This window comes from Cucumis melo, chromosome 1 (assembly GCF_025177605.1).
Source record: "Cucumis melo cultivar AY chromosome 1, USDA_Cmelo_AY_1.0, whole genome shotgun sequence".
Taxonomy (NCBI): domain Eukaryota; kingdom Viridiplantae; phylum Streptophyta; class Magnoliopsida; order Cucurbitales; family Cucurbitaceae; genus Cucumis; species Cucumis melo.
The window spans coordinates 13,552,191-13,567,444 of NC_066857.1; the positions used below are offsets into that span (position 1 = coordinate 13,552,191).

General features: G+C 34.5%; 1 protein-coding gene across 4 annotated transcripts in view; it reads left to right on the plus strand.

Annotated features, from left to right (window-relative positions):
- Positions 1–13,253, plus strand: part of LOC103490147 (uncharacterized aarF domain-containing protein kinase At1g71810, chloroplastic) — a 32,374-nt gene extending 19,121 nt beyond the window's left edge. Inside the window, exons 8-21 of one of the 4 annotated variants that reach the window (XM_051089557.1) lie at positions 1,201–1,291; positions 1,624–1,665; positions 1,784–1,892; positions 2,733–2,847; positions 2,946–2,995; positions 3,115–3,193; positions 4,141–4,191; positions 4,623–4,764; positions 4,881–4,925; positions 9,394–9,498; positions 9,612–9,653; positions 10,189–10,368; positions 11,067–11,147; positions 12,839–13,253. In XM_051089557.1, coding sequence (XP_050945514.1) covers positions 1,201–1,291; positions 1,624–1,665; positions 1,784–1,892; positions 2,733–2,847; positions 2,946–2,995; positions 3,115–3,193; positions 4,141–4,191; positions 4,623–4,764; positions 4,881–4,925; positions 9,394–9,498; positions 9,612–9,653; positions 10,189–10,368; positions 11,067–11,147; positions 12,839–12,919 — 1,213 coding nt within the window. In that variant the 3' untranslated portion in view covers positions 12,920–13,253. Of the gene's footprint in view, positions 1–1,200; positions 1,292–1,623; positions 1,666–1,783; positions 1,893–2,732; positions 2,848–2,945; positions 2,996–3,114; positions 3,194–4,140; positions 4,192–4,622; positions 4,765–4,880; positions 4,926–9,393; positions 9,499–9,611; positions 9,654–10,188; positions 10,369–11,054; positions 11,148–12,250; positions 12,496–12,838 lie in introns of those variants that run through there. The other 3 variants (XM_008449527.3, XM_008449526.3, XM_008449525.3) reach the window with 3 other exon arrangements.
- The last annotated feature ends 2,001 nt before the right edge of the window (positions 13,254–15,254 follow it).

Consider the following 15,254-nt stretch of genomic DNA (forward strand, 5'->3'; position numbering starts at 1 on the left):
CTAATTTTAAATTACCAGAAAATTTGGGTTGTTACACAAACATTGATAAAATATAACGAAATCTTTGACAAACCCAAGATTTCTAACTTTGCATTCCATTCGTAGACTTCCTAAACTTGCACTCCAATCACAAACTTTTTAAACCAAGCTTCCAAAACTTGCGCTCCAAGCACGGTTTTCTTAACCCATACTATCTAAACCCCTATCTTAATGCCCTAGACTAAACCAGCTCGCCAAATCTATGGGTCATGATTAGTGGTAAGAATACCATTAACACATGTAGCTAATAGGATGGCATTCTCAGACCGTTTATAAAAAACAAAAGATTAGATGATACCATGCACATACTCATATGCAACTAATATGTCATCGGTAAGAACAATGTCATCAACATATAAAACTAATAGAATGACACTGCTGTTAGATTGTTTATTAAAAGAAAGATCGATCTCAGGAGGTTTTCCTTCTTTCAATCACCTGATTGAATTTTCCAAACCATACAGGTGGGTGTTGATTTATTCCATACAAAGATTTATGAAGCCGTACATTTTCCATCTTCCCCGAGCAGTAAACCTCAGTGATTACTCTATATACACTTCTTGAAGATCACAATGAATTATATTTTAATTTCAAGTTGGTGCAAGGGCTGGTGATGGTAACAATTTGCAAGTTGTAACTCCTAACTAGAAAAGAAAAAATGAAAAAGAAAAAGAAACCTTTGATAAAGAGCACCATGAAGTAGAAGAGATAAGTCTTACTAGATCCCAAAATTCAGTGACATGGAGAAATTTAGAAACTTAGCACGATGGCATCCTTCTTTATTAATGTTTTTTCATGGCCACTTGCCTATTACAATGTCTTGGAGTGCAATCTGCCTATTTTTATGTCTTGGGTGCAAGAGAAGCTCAAGATAAGATGAGGCCTTATGCCAATGTTGTCATGAAGAGCCTACGATGCAAGATTACAAGCTCTTAATTTTATGGAATGAAAATGTCTTTGTATAACTATTACAATAATTTATTCTTATATAAGAAAGGCCCAACACATCGAAGGTAAGAATCATAATGAGATTAAAATAAAATAAAAAATAGACACCTAATTAACATATTTACAATCAATACATGCATCTGAATTTGATAATTTAATTTGAAACTTTCATACATATTGCTAACTAGTGGTACTTCACATTTGATTGAACAGACAGTTGTACGGAAGCTTGCAAGATGTATTGGTTCCTCAAATGTTCATGGAGTACACAACACGTAGGGTCCTTACTATGGAATGGGTAAAGGTATGATTGCTTGACTCATCCTTCAAGGTATGAAATAAGTGTTGGTCATATTAGTTGACATATTGATAATTTCGGGGCTGGCAAAATAGGAATGTTTTACTCCAATCTAGTCCAATTTCTTTATTTTTAATTATTATTTGAATCGCGGATCTTGATATTTGTGGCCGACTATGTTTGATATTCTTGCAATTTGTAAGTTTAACCTTAATTTTGTGAGAGGAAAATAAGAGTTGGGAGACTGTTTACTTGGGCTAATCACTAAAAACTAAAATTTTCATTTATCGTCGTAATTGGAATCATTGCTCGCTTATCTTTTCATATCGTTTATGTAGGGGCAGAGGTTAACAGAGACGAAGGATCTTTACTTGGTGGAGGTTATTCTCAAGACTAAATGAAATTCTACAACTGGACTATATGCTTCTTTAGAAACCTTCTTGTGTCTCATTTCTTTTTGTAATATCTTAATATGATCTCTTTCATCGTCCCCAATAGGTTGGGGTATACTGCTCCTTCAATCAACTTCTGGAATATGGATTCTATCATGCAGATCCTCACCCTGGAAATCTTCTTCGCACCTCTGACGGAAAACTAGCTTATTTAGGTACTATCATTAACTATATTGTCATATGCTACTTTTGGTGAGAGCTTGATTGTATATCTTAAGTTTTTGCCCATAGCTACCTGAAATTTGATACTTTTACCTTCTTGGCACTGATTCCTCTATAGGAAAATGCAATTCTTACAATTGATTCCTCATCATCACTGAAAAGAAGATAAAACTTCTTTAGGACGCGGGATAGAGATACTAGAATTGCTAAAGACCTTGTCAGGATCCAAAAGTTGTCGCTTTTTTGAAATGAAATTCCATTGCATCTAGAGTGATGAAATCAAAAGATCAGTGTAAAACTCTTCTAGAGCATCAGAACTACTATCTGTGCATTCAGGGACAATAGGAATTTCTTTTTCCTTTTTTTTTTTTTTTTTTTTTTGAGAATGATGCAGATGGAAGGCTTCCATAGACCACCTTGGCTTCACTCTGTTAGTTCTTTCTGTAGGTTGAGGAAATGATGAATGCTTAACTTCTTCTAGAGACTCTTATAGTGGGGAAAATCATCAATAGGTGCAGCTACCTTAGGACCATTGTCACCTGAGTCATTCAAATTAAGAGGAAGATCATTCTTAGGGAACATTTTGTCAAACTTTTACTTCATTCATCTTCCCATCATGCTAAAGAAACGTTTGGACAAACTTTCACTTCATTCATCTTACCATCATTCGACAAAATAGATGCTTCATCTTCCATTACCTTTTTTATTCCTGTATAAATAAATGGAAAACCTTTTTATCATGTCCAACTATATATATATTTTACACGCTTACAATGATATAAAGTTAAACACCACATATCTTGATGAGTTAATATTTACACCTTTGCTGCCAGATTTTGGTATGATGGGTGAATTTAAACAAGAGCTTCGTGATGGATTTATTGAAGCTTGTCTCCATCTTGTAAACCGTGATTTTGATGCATTGGCCAAGGATTTTGTCACCCTTGGGTATCGTGGGCCTGTGGCTTCTCTCTACTCGTTTTCTGTTAAAGATAATTCTTTCAATGCTCGACTTTTCTGAGGTGGCATTTTTCTTGTCTTTATAGGCTTCTTCCACCAACTGCAGATAGACAAGCAGTCACACAGGCGTTAACAGGTTTTCCTTTTTTCCCTAAAAATTTCATGCATCAATGAATTGTGTTATTGGGTTTGATGGTAATTTTCTAAAGGGTTATCATGGATGAGATATTAATCTCACATATCTTGTGGGTGCAGCTGTATTCCAAAATGCTGTTTCAAAAGGAGTAAGAAGTATTAGCTTTGGGGACCTTCTGGGAAACTTAGGAACCACAATGTATGATTTTTCTTGACTCCTAGCATCCAAATCATTGTCTCAGTTTCAGTATTCTTTGAAGTTCTAATCAGGGTGGAACTTTGAAGAAGAAAAAAAGTGGGAAAACTAATTCAGTAGTTGAGTTTACTTCTGTAGGACTTGTGGTGGTTGGATATGAGCTTGTTGTCAAAATAAATTGTTAACAGAAGATTAAATTTATCATTATTCAACATTTTGGTTCCATAATGATTTAACATAGTATGGTATCAGAGGTAGAGGTCCCGTGTCCAAACCCCTTTTATTTTCTCTCCATTTGATATTGACAACCACATATTGGCTTCAATTTTCAAGCCCACAACTGTCCTGAAGTAGGGAACCGGCATACAGCTTGCGGGGAGAGACTACCAGTAGGAGGCTTTATGATGAGTTGATTCAATATTATCTAGTATGAAAGATACTTCCTTTGGACAATTCTTTGATTTCTTTGCAATCAAAGTTCTAATAAGAGAGCTTATACTTCCACGTAGAATTGAATAATATATACTTGTTAGAAGTCTGATGTGATTGAGTGCAGTTTCTTGAGTAGATTTTGAACTGATAGGAGTCAGACGTGGAAGCGTTTAAGTATAAAAGATTAATTTTTAAATCTGTAGGATTTAACTGTTTGGCTGTGAGAGGAAGGTATTAAATTCACAACCCACTCATGAGCTTGATCTAACTAAACTAAAACTTAATGTTTATCACGTTGTGAAGTCCCTGGCACAGGAAGTTTTGTTTTAATAATATATCGTTGATTCAAGCATGATGAATTTATTCTCTGCATTTTAACATCTTGGTAAGTTGGAATATATATTATGTGGGCACATTCACGAAATTGTTAATTTCTGGATGGTGGAAACATTCTCATCTAAAAATTTTAGATTATTGCAGGGTTCCTATTGACATTTTTAAACTTTTTTTTTTTGCAGGTATAAGTTCAAATTCCGTATACCTTCATATTTTTCTCTCGTCATTAGGAGGTAGTCATACTTATTTGTGACATATGTAATTTTGCTTAGTTAAAACTATTAGTTTTATGCTATGTTGGATATTATATTAAATTTACCCTCACCTATCAGCTTAAGCATTTGGGTTGAATTGGTGATTTAAGATGGTTCAAGATGTTTTGGGTTCAAGCCCTTGTGACATTATTTCCTCCCCATTTAATATTAATTTTCACTTGCTAGGTCTTTTTAGATATTTCAAGCCCACAAGTGAGAGAGAGTTTTAGATATTATATTAAATTTACCCTCACCTATCAGCTTAAGCTTTTGAGTTGAATTGGTGATTTAAGGTACTATGTAATCTCTTTAATACGAGGTGATGTAAATAATGTGAATCATTTTTCGTTCACTTGGTATAACATCTAAAATCATTGGTTTTTAAACTCCTACTTTGTTGATGGATGTAGCCTTGCAGTACTGGAGGGAATTGCTGTCAGCTTTGACCCAAATTACAAAGTTTTGGGCAGTACATATCCATGGATTGCTAGAAAAGTACTGACTGGCAATTCACCCAAGCTCAAGTCCTCCCTGATATCTCTGCTTTATAAAGTGAAACATTCTTTGCTTTGTAAATAAACTCTTAATGTTTTTGTTTGCTGCATTCTAGTCCTTTCAAATATAACATGAAGCATTCAATTGGTTCATTTTATCTGTCTTCATGATAGGAAGGAGTTTTCAGGATTGATCGTTTGGAGTCTCTGATTAACGAGGTGATATTTCTATTTTATTTTATTGTTTAAATTATCATTTACAACTATATTTTGTATATCTTATTTTCTTATTTGTATTTAGCTCTTAATTCACAATTATTTCGTTATATGATATTTTCTTTCCTAGCTTGTTTGCTTTGTAATCTCTATTTAGATTAGTCTTGTATCCATTCTTCTTTAGTAAGAAAACAATTGTCTTCCTCAATATTTTTCCTTTCTTGAGATAGGCACCCCAATTGACTTTTATCGCCGATACGTGGGTATTTTTGTTTTCTAGAGGCTTTCTTGTGTGGATGCTGCAACTTTCTTTTCGTTTTTCTTTGCTTTTTTCTTTTTTTTTTTGTTAAAATGCTACTTCTCAATTCTTATACTTTGAGTTTGGGTTCATTTCAGTTCTTGTACTTCGAAAGTGTTCATTTTGGTCTTTATACTTTTTCTTTTTTTAATAAGAAACGGAAATATTCAAGAGAACAGAAGAGAACAACCTGGGCAAGGAATGAGAGGGCCCTCCCCAGAGAAAAGCAAGCAAACTAATGAATAAGGGCCTTCTAATTGTTGAAAATCATAGAAAGGCTATAACTATAAAAGTGTTTGGTGTAGTTGGTACTCCACCAAGAAGCTGTGTGTTGAACCATAGTCTAAAAAGAATCTAAAGAGTTATATTTGTAAAAGAAAATTCTACTATTTCTCTCATTCCAAATGTACCACAAAAGAGATCAAGTAGCACATCTCCACAGAAAATTCCCCTTTGGATGCAAAACTTTGCTATTGAGCCCTTCAAGCATCCAACTATCAATCTTGCTAGGGAGGCAGTTCTGAACAGCAGAGACCAAACTTTCATAATATAGTCACAATGCGAGAATAAGTGGTCCAAAGTCTCCTTACTATTAAAACAAAGGCACATAGAAGGGCTGGGAGTAGAATACTGAAACTTTCTTTGGAGCTTATCATGGGTGTTAAGGCTTCTCTATAAGCTAGGGACCATAAAGAAGAACTTAACCTTCTTCGGGATTTTAATCTTCCAAATGTTGCGGACCAAGGATAAGGCGATAGTGAAGAGATATTTCGGTTTACCAAAGTCTTTAAGCTTCATAGTCATGTCAAGAAAAGACCAATCCATCTTGTTAGTAGGTTTTCTCATGGTCCAGCTTCAAGAGGACTCCTTTGCTGCCTCTTAAAGACCATTCATCCACTGCCTCTGAGGCAATCAAATTAGCATCAAGAATTTGCCTCCCGTCCACGAAGGTCAACTAAAGAAAAGTTATAAGGCTGATGGGTCTGAAATCACTAACACAGACAACCTCCATCTTTTTTGGAATAAGAATAGAGCAAGTTGAAAAGTTGTCTTTCAGAAGGCAAACAAACCCCAAGAAGAGAAGATGGATAGCTATGTGGACAAGGCCCAGCCGAAAAAGGAATCCTCTGTTTTGGACCCGAAAAACTGAGCATTCATCATCAGAGAAATATCAAGGATTCAGAGGTCGTTAGAACAGATTTTTTAATACTTTTGTGAGTTGTCATGCATCTTTTTGAGTTCAATAGTTGGGTAGAGATTCAAGAAACTTTGCAAACATACTTTCAATCGAGAGTTATCATCAACCGGTTGATAGCAGAGAATGCTCTAATTGATGTAGATCAAGGATCATTAGAAGAACTTGTGGAACAACCTGAGAAATAACAGGAATTTGGCACCTTTCATCTAAAACTTGAAAGTGGGATATGCTAGCACATAGCAAACCTCTGTATGCAAAGGGATATGGTGGATGGATATCGATTAAGAACCTTCCTTTTAAACTACTAGAATAACTAGACATTTGAACTTAATTGGGGCTTATTTTGAGAGGGCTTGGTAGACATCTCTGTGGAAACTTTAAGTTTTTTAAATGTATCAGAAGCCAAAATTCAAGTCGAAGAAAACCTTTGTGGGTTCATTCCAGAAACAATAGAAATCAATGACGAGAAGAGAGAAAACATTTTCTTAAATTTTGGTGATATTTCATTAGTCACTCCACCAAGTAAAGTCATTGGGATTTATTTGCTTGTGATTTTTCAAACCCAGTTGATGTTGTTATATTAAATCAAGTTTTGAAGGATGAAGAGGTTGACAGTGATCCATTAAGTGTTAAGTTTTAATTCCTTGTGCCAAAAATGTTGCATCCATAATTTGCCTGAAGCCCATTTGTCAAATCGGTAAATTTCAGCAAGTTGAAGCTTCAAAATCAACCGGAGAACACTTAGAAGTTGCTGGCTAGATCAGTCCTTGATTCATCTAGTCAATCCTTGGTTCCTACGAATAGGATAATTGAGCCCTTGCTTGATTTAAGAGTCAATTCAGTTCCCTGCCTTTTTCTAAAATTGCATTAATGAATTTATAAAAGTTAATAAAAGGAGAAGAAAGAATAACACTTGTATATGTGGAAAGCCCTAGTTCATAGAGAATAACGATTTGTTGATTTGATGGAATGTATGGAATACAAATACTGTCATTGTCAAGTTTCTCCATAATGAAATGTTTGTCAATCTCAACATGTTCAGTTCTGTCATGTTGAAAGGGGTTATTGGCTATGTTGGTGGTGGCTTTGTTATCACACAATAGCTTCATAGGTAACTCATTGTCTTGGTGAAGGTAAGACAGGACCTCCTGTAACCAAATCTCCTTCACAAATTTCCAAATTCATAGCTCGTTATTTAGCTTCTGTGCTTCTCCTAACAAAAACCAACCACTAGTGCATTCCCAAGTCTAGTGTTGGTGGTAAAGGAAAAAGATGGCAACAAACGATTGCATTGGTTATTGGGAACTGAACAAGGACAGTTCCAGATAAAGTGGGGTATCACAAAATCTGACCAAGGGTAGGGAAGAATTTAAAATCTGTTCCAAAACTCGCAAGGGGCATTTCGAATTTTTGGTGATCATCCTCCTTCAACATTCCAAGCATATATGAATAATATGATTACAACCTTTTCTGTGTAAATTTTTCTTAGAGACATCAGCTATTGAAAGTGATGTAATTAGTTGTTTGAATATCTTAAGTGAGCTGTCATTTTAGAGCTGTTGATGTTATTTTAGAACTAATTAGGTTGACTTTGACAATTTTTGGGTTTTAGTATAAAAGCCCATAGTTTGTTATTTTTGAGGAAATTAATAAAAATTCAGAACTTTCAAACCCAGTCGACTATGTGTCTTCCCTTCCAAGAACACACACACACCAGAAAGAGAGTATATCATGTTGAACTTGACCATAGATCACTTGTTGTGAGTGTATGTTGATTGCAGCTTAAGGTGTGAGATGTGTTTGATAAAGAGAATTGGGTATGTTCGAATATTCCATATTACTAGGGAATGCTGATTCAACCAATTGATTCTAAGTTTGCTCCACGATTTATTGCCTGAGAGAGTGCAATTGGAGTCAATCTGTCATATTTCACAGTTGCAAAAAGCCATTGAGCAGACGTTTCCTGTTGTGCCATTTATGTTATTCAAGTCCAACCAAAGGTGCTTCAAGTTGCAAGTGAGCAGTTTGTTGAGAAGGGGTGGGAATAGTGCTGGATCCAGGAATTTTGTTGACAAAGGGGGCTGGAAGACTAATTTACCACTTGGCCAACTAATGATATTGATACAATGTCAGTTTATTTATATATATATATATATATATATATATATATATATATATATATATATATATATATATATATATATATATTATACAACAAGTATAAAGTTGATGGGGGCTTGAGTTCCCAAGCCCACACTAAATCCGCCGATGGGTGGGATGTTTAAAATGCCAGTTGGGAACATGCTGCCCATATTGCCAATTTTCTGCATGTTGCGGAAGAGAGGGTTGCTTTTTGGGGGTCAATTAAGGATAGATCCCCCTATACTAATGTGTATGTAAGAGAAGGCACGTGAGAAAGGGTGTGGGGAATAAATAGGCTGTTCGCTGTTTGTTATTCATGATCATGGCTGCCAGCCTGTGGTACTCGTTAGAATTCTTAATAGGACTAAAAGTCTAATTTTGGGAGGACAAAATTATTCTTTTTTATTGAATATATTCAATTAAGGTCTTCTTATTGGAGAAATACTTGTAAATCTGAGAAGGAAAAAAGACAAGAAGGAAAAATATTTGACAATTAATATTCACAAATGTAAATGTTCCAACAAAAAAACGTGTTTAATCAGGCACAAAAATGCCAAATATTGTCCGTGGAGAAGATTCAATATATGTTTCTTTGTCAACAATCAGTTGAGTCTAAGGGAATTGACAGTGCTGGCTTATTGACTTGTTGCTTCGCTGCATTGCTTATTAAATTCATCAATGTCCGTATATACTTGTATCATTAACCGGTAGTTCATTTACTGTCTTGTGAACTTTTTGTCTAAAATAATTTCCACTTGGTTGTATTCTCTCGTCAAGCTTTCATTCTACTGTGTGTATATATATATGTCACAATAATAATGTTCTTATTGCAGTCACTTCGTGCTAGAATGGAGAAGTCCTCCGTGATAAAAGATGTAGAGAATCAGAGTAACAGGGTAGTTGTCAAGGAAGTCCTTTCCTTCGCACTGTCTGAGAAAGTATGAACCAATATTTGTTTCATTTGAGTAATATCTCCAAAGTATTTCTTTATGATGAGTAGCTCTAAATTTATTTTCCTCTTTTCTTTTCTAAAAAATAAAACACTATACAGGGGTCCTTCCTAAGAGATTTGCTTCTCCAAGAATTAACTAAGGTAAATATTTTGCATATATACATGCTGTCTTCTTACGCTAAGAGATCATAATAAAATTTTATCTATATGGTGTATTCATGATTTCACGACAGATAGTCAATGGTGAAAAAGGATGTCATTTTACCACTCAAATGTTCTCATGCGTCTCTAAGAAAAAATCTAAGGCTTTTGATACATTCATCCTTTCTGTACAAAACCTTGTGCCAAATGTGCCAATAGTCAATTATCACGGTATCTTATGGCTCATTTTTTGTATCCTAGACTAGTGATATTATGGGTTAGTAAGCATGTTTTCGGGTTTCTTTATTGGAGGTGTTGTAAGTCAACTTATCTAGGCAGTCTCATGGTCCAAATGAATATTTCACGCTATGATTTTATTATAAATTGGTATAGTTTTTCTATGATGAATTCTTTGCCAAATAATGAAGAGAAAAGATTTATTTATGTTCTCCTTTGACTGATACCTGACACATACCATCTTTTCCTTGTTCTCTTTGTTTTTTCTTTTCTTCTTTTTGTGCGTTTGTGGTGACAGGGTTTGGATGCATTGGGATTGGCAACATTGGATTCCTTAAATTCTATGACTGCTGCAAGGGTACCTTTTGGCTCTTTGATTTCTGTCTCTATGATGACCAAAGAAGATGTGAACAACTTGAGAACATTGGGTCGCCTTATACTCTTGCTGTCAGGATCTCAGGAAAATGATTCCAACCAGGTCTATAATTCTTTACTATTATTAACTGACATTACTAGAAAAAGTGAGAATTAGGAGATAACACTAAGCCATTTTATAAAAGAAAATAGAAAAAAGAAACTATTGTTTATGCAAAACAGAAATTAAGTTAAAAGGGTATCACATGTTTGTTGAGTGAGGAGAGAGAGCCGACTAGCATCAATTTTTTTTAATGTCTTTTAATTTGGCATCTCAGTGATCCTAAAGCAGTGCAAAAAGGGGTAGAAAAAGAACCTCTTAACTTTCAACTATTTCCCCTATTTTTATTTTTATTTTATTTTGTCTTTGGGAGTTTTTAAGAGCGTTTCTATAGTGAGTATAGCAATACATCCAAATCAGGAGTACCGAGGACATAAAATATTTCTAACATGTAAAGTGTGTCATTTGTGGTTAATACACATATCTGAAAAAATGAAATACATCCCCATTTCTGTTGCATCTATTATTTTCAAATTTTTGTTTTCAGATTCATTTCCAGACATGCCATATATTATTCTCTTTCTATATGACATATAAAGTGTCTGTCGTATCAAAAGCTCCAGCTACAAATTAGATTGTTTAACCTATTATACCCAATGGCGTGTGCTGTAATCTACCATGCATATACATGTTCACAGATTTTTATATCAGAGCTGATGCTTACTAGTTGACTCTTTTCACTACGGTAGATAATTTTGCAGGGAGGTAGTAAGAATCAACTAACGGGTTTGGACGAAGCATCTGTACGGGAACTTTTATCTGTACTCTCTGTTATTCCTGAGGTATGGATTTGAATCATTTGATATATGCCCTACAATTTACCATTTTCGTTCATGGTGTCAATTTGTCTTTATAACAGCTTCACATTTGTTATTGATCATAAAAGTTTCTTGAAGGCTTAATCAGTCGAGTCCTAAAATATACCCTTGCTATTGGATCAACTCCGAAAGTAGGAAAATAGTTATCAGTTGTAAGGAACATCTATTCCCGTTAGTCTTCCTGACATTTTGTATGGGTAGTCCATGTGTTCGTTCCACTTTTGCTAAATGTTAAAAATGCCACATACTGTATGTTTCTCCAAAATCTTACCATGTGGAATTGGTAGTACTGAAAGTGCCTGGCTTGGGATGTTATCAGGTATTAGATTAAAAAAAAATCCGATCCAAAACTGGTGAATTAAGGTTTAGGCTTTAGATGAATCAACCAAGTTTCTAATTTTCATAAACTCACGATTCCTTGGAATTTCTTAACCTAGCATCCATCTTTTCTAGTTGTTGGACTCAAAAGAAGGTTGAGTTGGAATTGACACTGGTATGCTTGAGTCAGCTTTCAAAGAATCCAGAAAAAATATATCTTTTTAATTCCTGTTTTAAGTATTGTTTCTATTGAGTCCCTCAATTTCAAAGTGTTACATTTTTAATACTTTGACTTTAATTTTCATTTGGTTTCTAAATTAATTCTACATGTCTTTATCCTTCCGAGTTTAGTTTTCATTTGGTCTCCAAATTTATGTATTTTACATTTCTACCCTCACATTACTAATGTTTGCTTTTGGTAGTGACTGAAAACTTTTGTAGAATAGAAAATGGTTTCCAGTTGGTGGAATAGAAAATGAACACAAATCACTAGAATTGTAAACTTTTGTAGCCTATAGACCAAATGAAGGCTAAATCCAAAACTCGAGGATTAGAAATGTAACATTTTGCGATCTAGGGAACAAACGAAAACTAAATTCAAAACTCAAGATAAGAGTGTTATATTTTAAAACCAAATGAAAACCAAAATCAATCATTACTCAATTGTCTTTTTGTTTTTTTCTTTTTACTATGAATTGTCTATAATTTAATGTTTACCGATCTCTCTTTGATGCCTTTCATAATGGTAGCTCCCCCCAGAATCACAGCAACAAATACTTAACCTTCCAGTAGAGGTTGGAAGACGTTTGATTTCCCGTGTTACTGCAAGAACCCTTAGAAGGTTGTGGAGCTGAGTAGCTATTTTAATTTTATAGAACAGAAAATGTAATCTGATAAACCAAGAAAATATCATTTTTAAAAAATGTCTGTCATTCATACTGAACGCTTACAGAACAAAAAATTTACCAATGGGAAAAATTTATCCCTTTATTTAGTTTTGGCTCATGACTTTGTTTGAGAATATGGAAACTTATCTTGGCATGGAATTCCAGGACGACACTTAAATGTGTAGCTTATTTACTGTTAAAAGAAATTAGGGTTTATTCCTATTTAATGTTTTCGTATTTTTACTTTATTAGTATTTTGGTCTCTTGTACTCAAATTTATTCAATAATGTAAAATTTTTACAAGGTATTAGAGTCCTAGGTTTTAACCTTGTTCCACCTCTCCCTCCGTCTGCCATCGACGGAGGCAGACCAATGTGTAGATCCAACCCTCTCTTTATCCTCAATTAGCACTGCTGCTGCCCAAATCACTTACTAACACCTTCTGTCCAGTCGTTCAAATCTAGCCCCATGCTGACGTGCTCCATCCATGTTGAGTGCTGTCTGCTCAAATATGTTGCCGTTTTGCTCTAGTCCACTGTCTTTGATGCCGTTTTGCTCGTTTGAACAATGATCAACGTCCCCCGCGTGTGAGTCTCCACATGCCGCCCAGATCCAACACGTCTCAGCCTACCCACTCTCTGTCAGATCGATGTCTCACTGATGTCCTGAGAGCTCTGCCAAGATCCACAAACTGTTGTATTCCGACTATAATAACATAAGACTATCATAACCAACTCCTTGTCCCAAACATTCCTTTAATATTTTAGCTATATTGTAATAAGTTATTATGTACTATAGACATTTCATAACTTTCACTCTCATTGCAAGATGCTAGAATGAAATGTTAATTTGTTAGTATTTGATATATCAAATTGTTTGAAGAGTATGGTTTATTTTTACTACGGACTGATATGGAGAAAGTTAAGGAATTGAAAATAATTTTAAATGTGTTTCTCTTCACGTTTCAGTCTTGTACAAATTTAAATTCAAATGTTTATTTTATCTTTTGGTAAGTCTTCGTTTGGGAAAGGTAAAAGTTTTCTTCGGCTTTCTCTATCGATTATGGTTCTGAATTTTTTCAATATTTCAGCCGGTATCGCTTCTTGATTTGTTAGTAGGTTTAATATCAACTCAAGGTAGAGTAGTTTATATTTATGAAGAAAATGTTGGATAATTATTATGAATTTTCATAATTCAAGGAGTTTCTTGAAGACAATTTTGGATTATTTGATCTTACAATTTGTTCAAGATTAATTTATGTTCGTTTGATCTTTCATATCTTTATAGAACAGTTGGAGCCATTGGATCATACACATTTATCAAAGACAAATTAGAGCAATTGAATTTGCTTTATGACCAAGTATCTTTTGGCTACGAATAAGTGAAGATTCATCGTTGTCAAGCCATACCAAAATCTCCAATAAGTTTGAAGTATAAAATAGAGAGAATTTCTTCTTACAAGAGGGTTTTGTATTTCTCAATAAGAAAGACAATTTGTAACCCCTATTTTCTATAGTGAATTCGTATGTTCTTACCCCTGGTTTTATTTTATGTGTTAATATCTACATACACTGTATGCTCTATGGTTGCCACTAATAGGTGGATCCTCCACTTCAAAAAATAAGTATGATATTTTTCACCTTAATAATTAAAATGCATGATTGAGGATGTTTCTAGTTCATGATAAAGGTAATGGTAATGACACCAAAGTATGAGATTGAGAAATTATTCAACATAACTATTTTCTTGTTGCGGAAGTAGAAGATGAAGGCTATCTTGAGAAAAGATATAAATGCCTTGAAGCCATCAACTTCTAATTGTCATCAATCTAACAACGAGAAATTAGTTATGCTGGGTTATAAAATAGAGCCTAAACAAGCGTGCGTAACTTCTAATTTAAAGTCTTTTAACTCGTATGATCAACTTGTCATCAATCTAACAAATAATATCAAGTTCACAACAAGTAGAAGCCTTGGCAGTAACAAGAGGCAGATCAATGGAACCCAACTCGACCGAGAGCAAAAATCAAGGAAGGTCAAAATCATGAAGTAAGAAGATCATGAAGTGCTATAATTGTGGAATTAAACAAGAAATTTTCCACCTCAAGGATATGTAGCAAGCACCATAGATGAAGGTTGTGCCTTGTCTGCTGTAGTGACAACTATGGAAGGCAAGAAAAAAATGATTGATGTATGGTTCTTTGTCTCAAGGGCCACTTATCACATGACCTCTCGTCAAGAATGGTTCCATTACTATGAATCAAATGTTTCTTGTTTAGATTCCGTTGATCTGCCTCTTGTCACTGTTAAGGGATCTACTTGTTATTAGTTGTTAGATTGATGACAGGTTGATCATATGAATTAGAAAGACATTGAAGTATAAGTTATACACGTTCGTTTTGGCTCTATTTTATAACCCGACGATGTGAGTTAAGAAAATAGAGTATCCAATCTGTTCACGTTCTCTCTCTATTTGATAGTATGAGGTTCTATCTCAAAACCAATTAGCAACAAGAGGAGTACTCCATCTATTTTATAAGGAGTGTTGGTCCCTTGGGTTTTTTCAATATGAGATTCTCAACATCTCAATACGATCATCGATGTGGTTTTTGACATCCAAAGAATATACAACTTTCTCTTAAGGAAAAACTTCCGTAGTGATTTGGCCTTGTACAGTTTCGTGAGATGGTCCCAAATTTGCTTTGTATTTTTCTTCTTCTTAATGTCCAATAACACATTATTAGCTAATGCTAGATGAATATTTGCCATAACATTCCACTCCATCTCATTCCATTTGTCATTTGTGATCTTCGCTGGCCTTTTGTTGATGACTTTAAGGCAATTATATCTTTTCTCAAGATAGCCTT